Raw genomic sequence first — 18,218 nt, 5'->3', positions numbered from 1 at the left:
GCTAGGTCTTATTTTCGGGGAAACAAGATATCTCTACTTTACACTGTATTCTTATGGATTTGGTAAGTTCTTTGACCTTAAGATTAATAATGCCTCACAGGAGATGACTTTTAATTAAGCATTGCTTTTTATGAAATGTCTCTTGTTAGGTCCTGCAAATGTTTTCCAAATTCCAGCTCTCTACTATCCAGTGAGAGTTTAAATTTCATACAATGAGATAAAACTGTTCTTAAAAACAACACCTAAGTAATGAAAGAAGTAAAATTTTGAAAAGAGAAAAAACAATACAAATAAATACTTTTCTGTTCTTAGGCTAGTTCATAGCTTACAGAAATCAAAGACTATTTGAAAGCATAATTATTAATTAAATTAGCTTCCCAGAGAGAAATATGGACCCGAACTATTTTCAGGGTTAAGGCTTTTTATAATTGCATATGAGCATAAGTTTAAGTAGTGATAGGCTGGTTGAGAAGGCAGTAAAACTTTATGAGTAGCTCACTATATACCTGAGCAGTTTCCCACTATCATTACTTTGGCAGCCTCACCCAGCTCTGGTACAACATAGCAAACAGAACAGGCTATGAAATAAGGTAAGTTTATGGATAATATGTCTTTGTTACTTTAATTTTCCTAGTAATTTTGTATTTCTTTAATTTATGTTAGCAATATTCTTGTGTATTTGCAGTTGTTTAAAATAGCAAAGATATCACATTTTCATTTGCTATTTTAAATATATAGCCCCTTGTACTAAAACAGGAGAGACTATTTCTAATTTTTTTAAAGATATGAGAATATTTTTTTTTGTCCAGCTTTTCATTTTACTTTTTGTCAGACTTAAGTGGAGTCATAGCAGATTTAGTTTAATTGCTTTGTATGAAATAAAATAGGATAAAACTCTTTTGAAATACTGGAAGATACTCTAATGCGGTATGACTAAATATATTTTATCTAAGAAAAAATATATAGGCAGAGTAGAATGCTGCATTTGTAAAATACTTAATATTTTCTAGTAAATCTTTTAAAGATCAGTCAACAAACTACCATCTAATAAAGTTTTACTCATTTTGAAAATAAATATACAGAGAAAGGACATCAATACATCCTTTTTCCAAACATATTTTCTTAAAATTGTTGTGATTTAAGATATGATCACATTAATCACCACCTACAGCATATGAACAATCTCAGTATTGATTGTGAGTGCTCATGAGTATGTTAATTTTAGTGCATTAATTTGGTTCTTGTTTCCTAGATACAAGAGGGTTTGCTTCATGACAGTATGCATTTTTAGATTTTCTTTAACAAAAGAAAAACACAATCATTTTTATTGGCTTTTTGATGCCAAACTAGGGTATTACTTTGACTGAGACTTAAACTTACGTAAAGTTAAATATTAATTGCAACTGTTTCTCATATAACATTGAGCAACCAAGTTTCATTTTCTAAATAGATTCATATATCACCTGTAAAGTTTAGTTTACATTTAGGTTCTCTGAAGATTACCTATGAAATAAATAGCTTACATATTTGTTAATTACATAATTGAAATCTTTAAATATTAATTCATAAAGTATATTAAAAAAATTAAGCTTGTACTTATTCAATGTCAGGCTCTGAACTACTTTCACAATTCTTGCTGTTAAGAATACAATAATCCAACAGAGGAAATTAACATATGCATAATAATTATAATAGATATGCTTTGTGCCATGGTAAAATGGAAAAAGTATACGTTTACTTTGTATTTAAGAGTAGGAATGGGCTCACAAAGGCCATGACATTGGAAATGGGTGTAAATTGGAACTAACCTGGAAGAGCAGATATGGAAGGATTGAAGGAAGATAAAATGGCATGTGCTCAGAGGACATGTTATCCAAAGAAGTTGTAGTTATGGGCAAAGGATGATGGTATAATTCTGAAATATTTTGGAGGTAAATTCAGCAGGACTAATTGAATAATTGAATGTGGAATGGAGATATGGAAGAGGGAAAATAAGTTTTTAGAGTGGGGCAACTTAGTATTTGAACTGATAGAAAATTACAGGAGGAGGGACTAGTGTGAGAGGACAAAATTTATTTTGATTTTTTAAACCAGGAATGTATTAAAGCATTTACCATGGGTATTCTAAATTCCTATCTGGGTATATGTCTGTGAATTAAGATTTATATAAAAATCATAGAACACAGAAGAACCATAAAAACTTGAAGACTAGAAAAGATGAGAGATGTATGGTCAAAACTACATTAAACAAATAAGTTTAAAGACCGTTACTAGAAAAAACCTCTTCCTAATCTACATTTAGATACCCTCTGTATGCTAACTCAAATGCATAATGTTATCTTAAAATAAATACAGATTTTTTGATATGAGAGTTTGGTATATTTTATTTGCTATTTGAGGAAGGAACTTGAAGATCATATAGTTTCAATTTTTTTTTAAAGCTATAACTCCCAAGTATATACAGCATATACACAAATAATACACATCATTTTTTGCAATATTTTATATTTACACTTTAACATATTTATATTTACATCCTTTCACACATATTTATATTTATAATCATTCCACAGTTTTGTTATAAAAAAAACTGTTGGAAATTGGGAGACAATAGTTAGAGTAGGGAGAACTGGATTGTTTGACTTTGAGAATAATTACTTATTTTCTCTAAGTTTAAAGTTCCTAATGAGTAAAATGTGAATAACAGCATCTCCTTTATATAATGGGCATTTGTGAGAATTAAGGAACATAGTGCAAATGTGAGGTTTGTTTGCCTTGAAAAATGCTCCAAAATGAGAGAGCAAGACACATCTGCTTGGAGATCTTTTATTTTCTTTATGTTTCCATCTTCGTAGTACAATAATGCACATCCTGAATCCACTCCTTTTATTTAAAATTGAATGTGTTGTTTGCATTATTCCAATGTACATTATTTTATATTATACATTTATTTCTTTATTTTAATTGTTTATTAAATTTATTAGGGTGATACTCGTTAATAAAATTAAATAGGTTTCACATATACAATTCCATAATAGGTCATCTATATTTTTCATTGTCTGTTCACCACCCAGAGTCAGTTCTCCTCCCATCACCATATATTTGACCCCTTTTTCCTCTTCCCCCTCCCCCCATCTCTCTTACCCTTTGGTAACCACTATTGTCTTTGTGTATGAGTTTTTTGTTTGTTTGTTTGTTTTTCTTTGTTGCTTTCAGTTTTATATCCTACAATGAGGGAAGTCATGGTTCTCCACTTTTTCTGTCTGACTTATTTCACTTAGCATAAGCTGTTTGCAGCTCTGCTTGTGTTGTGCTTAGTTAAAAACAAACGAATGAATTTTATGATAATGATGGTGGTTTTTTGTCCCTATGTATATTTACATTGCAACCATATATTCCTTTTCTTTCTTTCTTTAGATGGCAAGGAAGAAATTTAGTGGATTAGAAATCACCCTGATTGTCCTCTTTTCTATAGTTACTATAATAGCTATTGCCCTAGTTGCTGTTTTAGCGACTAGGACACCTGCTGTTGATGGTAAGTAATGTTAAAAAATACTTAAACATTAGAGTGAAGTTAATATAAAGTTTATGCCATGATAGTTATGGATTTGGAAAAGTAATCTATATGAGATGAAATATGAAGAAAGATCTTGGGTAAGTTTCATAATTACTCAAAACATTTTTTATCCATAATATTCTAGTGGTTTCAATGAAGAGCCTTTGTAATTAAGGATTTATGTGCTTTGGCAAAAATTGTCTTCCTCACATTATGCTGTTTGAGAAATAGAAAAGAGACAAAAGTATCAAGTTGTTAATGGAAGGTGGAATAAACTTACTGTTACTAGTGAGGTTCTTCTAATTAGTAGCAAGACCTAAGTTTTAGCTCTGGCCTTCAGAAACTTGCAAAACTGAGGGGTGTGGGATGAGGGGAGACGGTTCAGTGGGGTGGGTTTGGGGGAATAACCTCTTTGTTTTAGGCTCAAGTTTCTTTCTCTTTCTTTCTTTCTTTTCTTTTCTTTTTTTTTTTTTTTTTTTGGTAAGGAAAGAGGCTGTATAAGAAAAAAGGAGGGGGCGGGGAAGTGAAACAAGGCTTGTGGTGGTTATCTTTTTTTTCTAAATTATTCTGTCCTAATTTAAAGTCGATGCATACTACTCTGGTTCACCTAATCTACTTTCTCTTTTTTTCATCAATCTCTCTTGACTACCACAGTTAGGGTTTTCTACAGGTGTTAGTCTTTTGTTTTACCTTTTTTCAGGAAATCAAAAGCTCACTACATTGTGAAGCAATCAATTTTATCTTACCCATATCTGATTGTTAGAGAGTTACTCTTTATTATATAGAGTTGGGATTTACTTTTCTTTGATTCCCTGTTTGCTCTTTTCACTTCTATGTTCTCCTTTAATTCTTTTCCCATCCATGTTTCTTCATCTTCTTTCTTCATCTATAAACACAAATTGTAAGTATGGTGGGAATGTACATTTTGTTTCCTTTGGAATATACCTCAAGGTTTTCTGTGAATATATTTTGTTTTTCTGAAGAAAGTCAACAGGGCTCTGCATAGTCAATCTTTAAATATCATTTGAAACTTTTCCTTTTGAGGACTAGGATTTGAATTTGTGCATTCTATTTTAATGTCAAATTTATTTTTAGTTTCATTTTATATATATATATATATATAATATATATATATATATATATATATATATATATATATATATATATATGTTCATGTATTATTTTAATGTAAAGTATTCATTACTTGAAAAATACAAAAAAGATAATTTGGTACCATGTTATATGTCATTGATCTTTTTCTTTTCTAGAAAGTAATGATTCTACTACAACTCCGACTACAACTCGTACAACCACTGTGTATCCTAGTTCTGGAAAATGTCCGAGTGAGCTAAATGATCCTATCAATGAGAGAATAAACTGCATTCCAGAACAATTTCCAACACAGGTCTGCATCAAGTCTTTAATTTTTTTCTTTTATGAATAGATATATATTGTAATAATTGTATTAATATAGTTGCTCAATATTAGTTCAGGTCCATATTTTTAAAGATGCAACCATCAAGTAGTCTGTATTTCTTCTTATTATAGTTCTGTATAAACAGATAAAACATAAAAAATATTGAACTTGCTTTTCTGTATCTATGTTCAATTGAAATTAAAAAATTAATATTTTCCATACTTGACAAGCTCTTGTTAATTTTATAAACCTTCCTAAAATTTTATCCTCTCAAATTGACTTCTTAAAAAAAATAAAAAGTATAACCTTTGACAATATAGAACATTTGAGAGAGAATTTCTCTACTTCATTTGAGTATTTGAAATGATAGCATTAAGAAGTATCTATAAAAAAATAAAGTAATGCAGATTTATTTTTGAAAATTATTTTTTTCATGATTTGGTAATTTGAGACAAGAAGTTGAAATAGAGAAAGTTAAAATAAACCAAAATTATTAATATATTAATATAAACAATGGGGATACACATTAAATATATATGTATGTATATATATATATTTTTGTTTGTTTGTTTGTTTTTGTTTGTTTGTTTTGTTTTGTTTTGTTTTGTTTTGAATGGTGTCCTACAGAAATTTACGTCTACTTGGAGTCTTAAATGTGATACTACTTAGAAATAGGGTCTTTGCATATGTAATTAGTTAAATGAGGTCATACTGGATTAGGGTGGGCCCTAAATTCAACAGCTGGTATCCTTACAAGAGGAGGGATGACACACAGAGAACCACAGGGAAGAAGGCCATGTGAAGATAGAGGTAGAGATTGGAATAATGTATGTTCAAATTAAGGACTGCTCAGGATTGCCAGTAGCCATCAGAAACTAGGAAAAGACAAGGAAGAAACCTTCACTAGAGCCTCAGAGCGAGCACAGTTGTGCTAACACCTTGAATTAGGACTTCTAGATTGCAGAACTGTGAGGGAATAAATTTGTGTTGACTCAAACCATCCTGTTCATAGCTGTCATGAGAGCTGTAGGAAATTAGTAGAGTATGTTTGGAGGAATTTCCTGTAACTCCATTTTACTACCTATATATATGTATACACTATACATTATAATCATATCTTGCTAAAATATATATATATATATATATATATATATATGCATACATATGTATATATATATGTATAATTTTAGCAAAGTATGATTATAATTTGCTTATCTCTTGTTTTTAAAACTTAGCACTTTTACACCTTTACAAATCAGTGTATCTATGTCTAATTCTACCTTTCATTTTGTACCAACACTAAAAAATATAAAGAATATTGTGAATGACAATTTTTATACAATTATCTCTTTGTATTGCTGGGAGTATTTCTATAAGTTATACAATTAGAGATGAAATTACCTGACTAAAAGTTACAAATACTTTAGATTCCAAAAGGTCAGGTTTAATTATATTTCCATTCGCAAAATATATGTTTGTGTGTGTGTGTGCAAATGTACACATGCATGTGTATCTGATGCCATTTTAATTTGATATTAAATAGGAGAGAAGTTAACATGTACAAATCAGCTACTAAAAGTGGAGGTTTTCACTTTTTTCCAAGGCAAATAGCCATTAAAATAAAAACTATAGGTTTTCAAAGTAGGAAGTAGTCACAGTATTAAGTGTAAATATTAAGTAGGTTTTTAATTACACCCATGTTAACACATAACGTCATAATATGGCTCAACTTTTTATATAACCGTATACAATTTGTCTTCTACTTCACGCAATCTTTCCATATAGATCCTAAAATTACTGAGAATTCAGTATTTTGCTTCATTCATTGCATATAATGGCAGCAACTGGTTGGAACAGCTGGCACATAAACTAGTTTAAGTAACTTAAATAAATATTGAACTAATAATTATCTGGAAATAAATACTTTAAACATTTTACATAGGGCCATATATTCTTCTTTATAACCTTATGTGCAGCTTGATACATAATTTGTACACATAAATAATTCAGTTCTTTTGCATTGACTGTATGACAACAGAATAGATTATAATTAACCAGAGGGCAGGAATTTTTAAAATACATGAGCTTACAATAATGTGCACTGGTATGTGAATTTGATAAATCACAACTCAGAGCATCAGTCTTTGATAAGGTATAATTAATTCAATCCATCAAATATCTATTTATCCCAAGAGAAATAAGTAATATTTCAACGTAGTATGTACATGAAGAAAAATTTTTTTAAAAATTCAAGTAAATGTTTGAATGAATGAATGTTTAAAAAGTAGAGACTGACACATATGATAATAGTATTAATCATATGACTCCTTTTTAAATGTTTTATCAGGCCATCTGTAGAATGCGAGGTTGCTGCTGGAGGCCAGGGAATAACTCTGGTATTCCTTGGTGCTTCTTCGTAGATAACCATGGCTATAATGCTGAGAAAATTACAGTAACAAATACTGGTGAGAATTGTTCTGTTTTGGTGATCCAATATAATATATTTAAATAGAATAAAAGAATCATGTGTTAAATTTTTCTTTTAAAAATATCTTAAATAGAATCAAATGGAAAGTATGTATACAAAAATATTCAGATTGTTTATATTAAGGACTTATTTTTTCATGATTGTATCTTCCAAATTAAAAAGGTCATTATTTATGATAAAGGCAATAAAATTATAAAATTAAGAAATATATTTAATAATTATTAATATTTATAAATAAAGACATCACTAATATAATTTTTTTCCCTTTCTTTAAGGACTTGAAGCCAAACTAAACAGGATACCTTCACCTACCCTATTTGGAAATGACATTAACACTGTTCTCCTCACAACTCAAAGTCAGACACCCAATCGTTTGCGGTTCAAGGTTTGTGTTTTGAGATTTCTATAAAAGACTTAATAATAAAAGGCACCTTATGAGCACACCCTTCACCCTACCTAGATATTTTCTTTTTCAAGAAATACTTATTCCAAAGCAAAGGACTAGCGACTAGTTACTCAACTTCTCTGAACCTGTTTACTCACATGTAAGAAATAGTTCCTCTGGCTGTTATTTTAGGAGAATTGAATAATAAGTTCAATATGAAACATTTGATATAGTATCATGAGAAGAATAAACACTCAATAAACTTTAGTAATTTTTATTATTTCAGCTACAGACTATGATTAAGGATTAGTTTAAAATTTAATTTGAGAAGTGTTAATTGTGCTGTATAAATGTGACATTCACCAGTTCTTTTCATTAGTATCACTTATACTCGTGATTTTAAAGAAATTAATTTCTGTGGGGTTTTGTTACAAGTAGTTTACTAGTATGGTCTTTTGGATGTGGAAGTGAAAACAACACCGTATTCTTTGTACATTATGTTTTTAGTGACAATTTCACAGGAATTAAGAGATTTTAATTAAAGTAGAATTGAAAATTCGTGTGGTACTTCTGAGGCAGTGAACATTGAAAAGCAACAAGGATAATTAAATTCACAAAAACCTAGTGTTCAAGAATCAATATTTTGTAATATTATCATTTTTTTTTACATCAGTCAATAAACATATTTTATATACAGTCCTGTATAACCAACTAATTCTATTTATTTCTTAACAAGTTATACAGTTAATTCTATGCACAGCTATTTAACGTATTAAAATTAAGTTTATGACTAGATTATTAGCTCATCTATAAAATTATTAAATGTATTACTTGCTATTAGGAACTTGCATTTAATACTTAATTCAGAATTGGACAATTAAATAACAGTTTTGAATCAAGTATATGCCAATTTGTTTAAATCTTTGCAGATTACTGATCCAAATAATAGAAGATATGAAGTTCCTCATCAGTTTGTAAAAGAATTTAATGGTCCCACAGCTTCCGATACACTGTATGATGTGCAAGTTACAGAAAATCCATTTAGCCTCAAAGTTATTAGAAAAAGCAGTAAGATAACTTTGTAAGTAATTATCTTACTTTACATTTATGTAAGTTTAAATAGCTATTTGATTTTATTCTATTATCATAGAATTAGAAGAATCTTAATTTTAAGTCATTTTCAGAAAATAACTTTCACCCTCAAAGAGGGCAGGTGGACATCTTTGTAAAGCTATAATGGTAAAGGGGTTTTATTTCCTGTGGATGAAAGATGCAAGAATGTTAAGGAAAATAATGGACATCGGGGCCAACGAAAGCTGAAGGTGAAGAGCATCACTGATACAATTTTAGCCTTTCCTATATTTTTGTGCACCTAGAACACCTATTGTGTCCTTTCCCAATTATTTATCATGTTCAGTAGGATCAATTTGTAGGATCAGATAGTTATTATTCAGAGAGGAGATAATTTTCAAAGTAATGTTAAAGGACTTTCCTTATTTGTGTATGTTAAGTTAAATATAGCCTTGAATGCTTTCATTATGAATGTATTATAAGAAATATTTGTGGAAAGAAATTTAGTAATTTTCAAAATAAATTATCTTGCATCTCCAAGAGAGGTTAATTAATCAGTTATCAAGAGCAAACCTCAGCAATGATTTTTCTTAAATATATTTTCATAATTTGCAATTGACTTTATGTTAAATCACAAAACTATTAGATGTCATTTAACATTTCACATAGTATAATATATGCATATATTTGATATGCATGAAACATATCAACTTTTTCTTTTTGGAAAAATGATTTTGAACTTAATTTTAGTACATATGTTAGAGATGTGGAAGCCAGTATAATACTGTATTTTAAAACCCTGTCTCTGGAGCAAGGCAGAACTGGGTTTGAAATCTGGCTCTGCTGTCTACTAGTTTGTCACCTTAGAAAACATGAATTGATTTTCCCAATTTGTGTCATTTGTGAAATGGGATTGATAAAAGTAGTTATGTTTTAGAATTGTGATGAAGATTAAGGGAGAGAATGTGCATGTTAAGGATTATATTGGTGATGATGAAGCAGATTTTGTTGGTGGAATTAACAAGTTCTTGTTATGGTGTAATTCATGTGTTCCTAAGAAGTGATCGCAGCTAAAGATTAGCATTTAAAATGTGCTATTCTGGATGACAGCATAGACCCTTATGTAATAGAATATTTTATATATTGCTAGATCATTTATTTATTTCTTTCATGATACAGGTTTGACACCAGTATCGGTCCCCTGGTGTACTCTGATCAGTATTTACAGATCTCAACCAGACTTCCCAGTGATTATATTTATGGTCTTGGGGAACATATTCATAAGAGATTTCGTCATGATTTATATTGGAAAACATGGCCAATTTTTACCCGGGATCAACTTCCTGGTGATGTAAGGAACTGTATTTCTTGTTATAAATAAAATCATTATATTGGAGCAGTTGGTAATTTTAGCCTATTTGAAACCCTTCAGTAATACCTAATCCAGAAGCTTATTTACTGTAGGGGTGAGGATTGATAGCAAAGTCCTAAATTAGCTCAGTAAGTGACCAACAGATTTTATGAATGTTTCAGTAGATGTTACCAGTTAATGAATAATTTCTTTCGATTTTGATTTTTATATTTTATTTCCTTTTCTTCCACTCTTGTACTTCAACCTATCCATAACTAATCATTGTATTAGAATAATTCAAAACTCTTACCATGTCATACATGTCTTTGTATGATATGATATCTGCCTATCTATGAGACATCATATCAGGCATCTATGAACATTTGTTTCTCTTCCATAACATATGATAATCTTCTATAAGTTCACATATTTGCACAAGGGGTTGGTTCTCTTTGTAAGTCCTAAACACTGAAGTTCTTTATCACTTAGACAATGTCACTGAGAACTCATTTGAGGTTTAACCTCATAAGAACTCTCGAACTCTCCAATGTAGAATTAGTATTTACTTTCTAACCATTTATTCGTATTTTAGCATGAAAGTCATCACAGTGTGATTTGTGTATGCATTTGTCAATACTTCTAGAATATGAGCTCCTTCAGGATAAAGACCATACCATTTAAAAAATTACTTTTTATTAATTCATGATTGCTTTGATTCAAATGTTAGTGATTTAAAAAATGTCAATGCTAACTATTTCATTCCCAAAAATGGATAAGTGAGTTGATTTTCTATTTATTTATTTATTTATTTATTTATTTATTTATTTATTTATTTATTTATTTTAAGGAGGGCGCAGTTCACAGTGGCCCATGTGGGGATCAAATCAGCAACCTTGGTGCTACCAGCACCACTCTCTAACCAACTGAGCTAACCAGCCATCCCAGAATTGATTTTTAAAAAACTCATTTGGTACAGAACCACTTATAAATTCTACCAATCTTTGATGCTGTTTATTACAGCATCACTATCTGTAATAAACACCTAATTCTTACCAGGCTGAGAACTTCATAGATATTTTCCACACATTCTTTCCTTTGAACCCCCATATCCAATCAGGAAGAAGTTTTATTTCTTTTACCTTATAAATGTATTTCCAGTTTGTCACACCATTCCATCTACTCATCAGCTCTCAACAAATGATATGCAAAAGTTCTGAGGGTGGACATCACTGGGATTTCCCTGCAGTGCCTTGGGTATACATGGAGCAGAGTGGCTAAATATGCCATTACCCTATTATGAATAGTTTATTAAAAGCAATTTAATCATAATAAAACATAAGCACAAGTACCTAATCTATTAATAGTATAATGTATAGATTTTATATCTTACTATATTACAGTTAAAATGTTAGATATTTTTTGCTACATTGTTTTGTATGAGAAATTTAGTATAGAGATGTAAGAGGTAAATTACAGACAATTGGAATTTGTAAAGTACAATTTAAACATATAGTATTTTTATTTTAAATAGACTTAAAAATTTAATTTTCTAATGTTTGCCTTATAGAATAATAATAATTTATATGGCCATCAAACATTTTTCATGTGCATTGAAGATACTTCTGGAAAGTCATTTGGTGTTTTCTTAATGAACAGCAATGCAATGGGTAAGAGTAATTTATTTAATAATATATTTAAGTAAGATTTATCTTCAAATGTTACAATTACTATTTTTGTTCCAATCATAGATATTGTGTATCATTGTTAGTGATTTAGTATGTGAAATTATTATAAGCAAGTTTTATTGTATAGTTAGTGAGACAATGGATTTTTGCATATCATTGCTCTGTTTTGGGGAGAGTAGGCTATGTTGTGATATTCAGGCACTTTTCTTTCCCTTCAGAGCAATACTGAAACACATCCATGCAAATGAATATTCCCATTCCCACAGCCTTGTTTGTTAAAATAATTTAGATTGCCACTACAAATGAAAACAAAAGAAAGGTCTATATGGGGATAGAAAGAAGGAATAATTTTTTTTTTTAGTTTGTAATAATTCAAGTAATGTAGAATCTATGGGGTTTTTTGTTTGTTTGTTTGTTTGTTTGTTTAATGTGAGTGCAATACCTATTCAAAATCAGTGAGAACCAAAAGCCACAGAGTTAATAATATTCCAGCAAGAACAATAATATTATGTTGTTATCAAAGAGATTACTTTAGAAAGTAATATAGAAAAATCAGATTTTTACATAGACAAAAATCAAATTTTATGTTTTTTCTCAGAAATTAACATGTAATAGCATGATCTTTCAAAGACTCTTTAATTAAACTAATTAAAATGCAATTTTAGAAATAAATACTTTTGTTGTGAAATGATTGATCCTCTGTCCCATGCTATGCAATTTTCAGGAAAGCTATAGCCAACATCCGTAATAAAAAACATCTGGGATATCTTGTCATAAACCTCATATATATTGTCATTTTATTCTTCTCTTGTATTCTTCCCATATTTAGTATCTTATTTCCTCATAATTATTTAAAAACAATGTAAAATTATGTGGTTAATACAAAGTACTTTAAATAGATACTGCAATTATTTTATCACTATGTATCTTTTTAAATATACATATGCTTTCCCAATTTTTGTTTGTAGAAATTTTCATCCAGCCTACTCCAGTAGTAACTTACAGAATTACTGGTGGCATTCTGGACTTTTACATCTTTTTAGGAGATACACCAGAACAAGTAGTTCAACAGTATCAAGAGGTGTGTTTCAAATCTATTTTATAAAATATATTTTGTAGATCTATTTTATAAAATTCTCTTCTACCATAACTTTGTTTCTTCTAATATGTTCGCATATTTAAGTGATTTTATTTAAGATACCTGGGGCCTGCTAGCTAAATATATTTTTAAACCTTACCGTTTTTAAGATATGACTAAGTGGTTTTTATTTTTTTCTGTACAGTGAAGCCTATGCTTATTTAAGTATCTATATTTCTGATATAAAATTGTTTCTTACTTCTAGGCAGTTGAATTCAGGAGTTGGATTTCTTTGTAAGAAAGTATCTTATCTTCAAGACTGAGGACAGGCAATGGATGTATATGTCATATATCCCTATGATAAAAATCCTAGAGGCAGCCAGATTATGAGGAAGGCTAGCAAAACTTACTGCTAATGCATAGTAGGTAAACAAACACCAGGGAAATTGCTCTGACATTCAGGAGAAGAAGGGCAGATTTTGAAACACAGTCTGAAGTGTAACATCCGAGTGTTACTATTTAAGCGACTTCCAGTCACCTATTAAATACCATGCTAGTGTACCTGAGCACACAAGATGGACCTTAGAGGGGAGAGGAATCCAGGGCTTACATTGAGCCTGATTCAGAAAGTTTTTCCGAATAATTGTTCTCCTGTAACTGCTGGCATATATAATCCCTGGTGCTATCATTGAAAAATAAATAATTTCTTTTTTGGTATAAGATTTAAGGTGATGCCTATTTTTAAAATCTTGTTTTATTGATATGGATTTTGACATGTAATTCCCATTTCCTAAAATAATGTCAAAGGAGAAGTAATTACTATAAAAAACTGTCTTTAATTAGGATCCAAAAGCCTAAAATGAGAGTAGCTAGGGTTGTACACAATTGAATAATTTACAATGTCTCACAATTCCCAAATTGCTTTTTATAAATGTAAATTTCAGAAAAGAACACAAAATTTACAGTCTGTATATGAAATTGTAACTCCACTGCTAGGCTGTCCTATATATAAACTTAGTGTATTGCTATCATAACAACAAAACAGGACAACTCATTGTTTGAAGAAATTTAAGATTGTATTTGTGAAATATTTGTTGGGATAGTTGTCTGTTACATGCTGAGAAAAAGCTGTGATTGATAATAGTTGAGTCTGAGTCATACCTGACGTGAATAAAGCATTCATATAGTATAGTAATACTTTATTTAGCTTACACAATTTTATGGGTAGAACCAGAAATTTGAATTTAAGCAACAACATAAAACAGTGGTGTAGAATATAGCACTGGTGTAGAATATTAATCACTGCTACATTTAAATTAGGCTCAAATTATGTAGAGGGTAGGCAAAAGAAATTTTGTTTCTTGTTTGAAGAAAAATAAATTGTCCTCTTTGTATAAACTGACCTATTAGTCATCTCAATGTGTTAAAATTTAAAACATAATTAATTTGAATATCCAGAAAGGTTTAAAGAAAATGTCTACATATGAATTGTAAGATAAATAATATATAAATTAATATAATATATAATAAATATTTTATTAACTTTCATGAACTACAACTTATCTCATTTATAACACCACACACACATACACTTACAAAGAAATTTCAATCATATGTCCCAATCTTTAAAGGGATTTCACATACCATTAAAATATTTATAAATAGAGTTTTAAAACACTGATTTTTTTGAAAGTTTTATTTAATGTTATTTTTAAAAATAATTTTTTTTAAATTTATTGGGGTGACAATTGTTAGTGAAATTACATAGATTTCAGTGTACAATTCTGTATTACATCATCTATAAATCCCTTTGTGTGTTCACCACCTAGAGTCAGTTCTCCTTCCATCACCATATATTTGATCCCCCTTACCCTCATCTCCCACCCTCCACCCCCCTTACCCTCTGGTAACCACTAAACTATTGTCTGTGTCTATGAGTTTTTGTTTCTCATTTATTTGTCTTGTTCTTTTGGTGTTTTTGGTTTATATACCACATATCAGTGAAATCATATGGTTCTCTGCTTTAAAAATAAATTTAATGCTTAAATTGAATAGAATACAATAACCCAATGTGAGTATTTTTAAAAATTCCATAGTAGTTTTTAAACATACATGATGGAAAAAACATGGAATACACACACACACACAGTGTCAAAAATGTATATAAATTTTAAGAAATTGAAACACTATTTAAATTGTGTACTCAATATATACAGATAACAAAAGATGAATACAAGTCATGTTTGACTTTACAGCAAACTACTGCTTGAGTAACATCGACCAAAGTGTCCACTTGTATACATTATTTTGGCATCCTTGGTATATGACTAGACCAAAGAATATCCATTATGCCAAATAAGATTATTTGTCTTAATGGAACATAATACTCAGTTTTTAGTGAAAAAAGTTAAAATCAGTTTCAAACATATTTCCACGTGCAAAACGCAAAATCGTGCCCTCTGCTGTGATGAGACTCTGATATTGTGTTGCGGGTCTACACTGAGCCTGCTTGGGCCACTGAGAAGTAGGAGAAGGGGCTTCATTTGGCCCCTTGGAGAGGATCAAGGCCTACGTGTGAATGAGATAAGTACCTTATAAAATAACTGAGTGGGAACCTTGTAGAACATATACTTTATTACAAAATTGTATACTTTCAAATATCTTTTTTCTTGCATGATGGTCATTCAGTTCATTCATTTTGTTGCTACAGAAGTGGAAGTATTTTTGGACAATTGCCTTTTTCTCATGTCTCTTTGATGCTATTCTTTTATTCTCTTCTTTTACTTTCTGTGCTAAGTAAAATATCTCTTTGCAAATGCTGCTTTCTTAAGTGATAACTTTCTAATTCTTCAGCACAAAATAAAGAAGAGTGACAAAACATAAACTTAGTGTTTAATAACAGAATTCTAACAGAATACACAGGACACATTTTCAAATGATAAAACTCTAAATATTTATTTGAAATATATAATTAAACTGAAATGAATGGTAGAGATAGAATAAGAAGCATATTAATATTAGTTTTTAATGTTCTGTATTGAAACTTACTAAATGTGCATTTACTTCAAGCTTGTTGGACGACCCGCAATGCCAGCATACTGGAGTCTTGGATTCCAACTGAGTCGCTGGAATTACAAGACACTTGATGTAGTGAAAGAAGTGGTAAAAAGAAATCGGGATGCTGGCATACCATTTGTAAGTGGGGTAAAGTTTTTGTGGGAATGTATACCAAGTTAAATATTGTCACATAATAATAAATGTAGGAAACCGTCAGGATTATATATGTGTGCATACAATATATATATATATATATATATATATATATATATATATATATATATATATATATATAATTATGCTGCTTTTTATTAAGTACATTTAATAACCATACAGAATGTCCAGATGTACATGAAAATTTGAGAACTGATTATGAGTTACATTATGACAGAATACATGTTTAACTGAATAAAATCATATTTAGTTTTTTTAGATTATTTTTAGAGCTTATATACTTTTCAATAAATACAAATTTAATGTATTTTACATAATGTGTAGGATTTTGTTTTCTATATGATGAGTGTCATATGTCATAATATATAATTATCATCATTGAAATAAATGTCAGTATTCATATAATGCTTTTGTACTTTAGAATTAGAAAAACTAGTTTTATAAATAGTATCATTGCATCTTTAGTGAAATAAGAGGAATCTAAGTTTATTTTTTTAATCATTATCTTTATAATACAAATTCATTGAACTTAAAGGTGGAAGTTATTAGAGTTATTTCAGTACTACTTATTGAAATATATTCTGCTAAATTTTAGGATACACAGGTCACTGATATTGACTATATGGAAGACAAGAAAGACTTTACTTATGATAATGTTACCTTTAAAGGGCTCCCTGAATTTGTTGAAGATTTGCATGCTCATGGACAGAAATATGTCATCATCCTGGTAATGACTGATTATATATTAATACAATTTTACTATTTATACTTCTATAAGTTAATAGCTTTTCTATGTTTTCCTTTTTTTTTCTTCTTTCTATTAAGTAAGTTATATGCCATTCAGTCAAACTCTGACTCCTGGTGACTTTAAGAATGAGGGATTTCACAATGTCCTGGACTCAACAATCCTGATCAGCTCCTATAGACTCACACCTGTGGCTTATTTTATGCCCGTAGGAGGACAGCTTCAGTTCTGTCATTTTTGCCTTCAGTGGTTTCAGGCTTAATTTGCTCTGGAACCCACCTGTTTTATCTTTCTAGAAGGCCTGGTGGTGGTAGATCTTTCCTCCAACACCATATTTCAAATGAATCTTTTTTTTTTCTTTTCTATTAGCCTTTTTCACTGTTTAACTTTTACATTTGCACAAAGTAATTGGGAATACAAGGATGTGGATGATCTTGGCCTAGGTTTCTAATGCATCTTTGCTCTTGGTGATCTTTCCTAATTCTCCTATTATTAGGACCCTGGAATTGCCATAAGTAATCGTGCCAATGGAGCACCATATGAAACCTATACCAGGGGAAATGTACCACATGTGTGGGTAAATGAGTCAGATGGAACTACAGCTCTCATTGGAGAGGTAAATTATAGTGCTTATTAAAGTTGTATTGATAAGATGGTCTATTGTGCTACAATAACGTTTTTTTTCCTGCTTCTATAATATTTTATTATGCACATCAATTAAGCAAGAAAATTCAGATTTCTCTCAATGCAAAAAAGAATTTATCAGCAGAAGAGGGAACCGGCGTTCCTCATAGTTGCACAATAGTTGCTCTATAGACTGACAAGGTTATAGTCAGAGGAAGACAAAAAAGTGAAGTAAATAGCTGCCATTTATGGAGTAGCGCTTAACACCTATGAGTATGACATACTGCACTAGCTGTTTTGAAACATCATTTAATTTAGTGCTCACAAGAAATTCCTGTAGACAAATTGATTAGTGTGCATCCTTCAGGGTACCGGTCAGCTATAATTTTCCAGCACTGGAAAGGACACTTTTTAGCTTATAAACAATTATGGGTTAGAAGACATACTGTCTACTTATTGCATACTTCCTTTTAGTACCTCAGTATAGAGCTTTGCATGACACTTATATTCAGTAAATGTTCTCAAAATACTAAGAATTTATTTTAGTATATTACAATCCTTAAAGAAGGTATCAATATTTTAATGGT

At 30.0% G+C, this 18,218-nt stretch overlaps 1 protein-coding gene across 1 annotated transcript in view; it reads left to right on the top strand.

Moving 5' to 3' along the window:
* Positions 1-546: 546 nt before the first annotated feature.
* The window catches only part of SI (sucrase-isomaltase), an 86,157-nt gene continuing 68,485 nt past the window's right edge, over positions 547-18,218 (top strand). Inside the window, exons 1-12 of the mRNA XM_019718139.2 lie at positions 547-590; positions 3,418-3,535; positions 4,825-4,961; positions 7,321-7,438; positions 7,737-7,846; positions 8,776-8,927; positions 10,097-10,268; positions 11,836-11,935; positions 12,922-13,034; positions 16,101-16,226; positions 16,858-16,989; positions 17,504-17,623. Coding sequence (XP_019573698.2) covers positions 3,418-3,535; positions 4,825-4,961; positions 7,321-7,438; positions 7,737-7,846; positions 8,776-8,927; positions 10,097-10,268; positions 11,836-11,935; positions 12,922-13,034; positions 16,101-16,226; positions 16,858-16,989; positions 17,504-17,623 — 1,398 coding nt within the window. The 5' untranslated portion in view covers positions 547-590. The remainder of the gene's footprint in view (positions 591-3,417; positions 3,536-4,824; positions 4,962-7,320; positions 7,439-7,736; positions 7,847-8,775; positions 8,928-10,096; positions 10,269-11,835; positions 11,936-12,921; positions 13,035-16,100; positions 16,227-16,857; positions 16,990-17,503; positions 17,624-18,218) is intronic.

The sequence above is a fragment of the Rhinolophus sinicus genome, linkage group LG01 (genome assembly GCF_036562045.2).
Source record: "Rhinolophus sinicus isolate RSC01 linkage group LG01, ASM3656204v1, whole genome shotgun sequence".
Taxonomy (NCBI): domain Eukaryota; kingdom Metazoa; phylum Chordata; class Mammalia; order Chiroptera; family Rhinolophidae; genus Rhinolophus; species Rhinolophus sinicus.
This window is presented reverse-complemented; position numbering and strand designations above follow the sequence as displayed.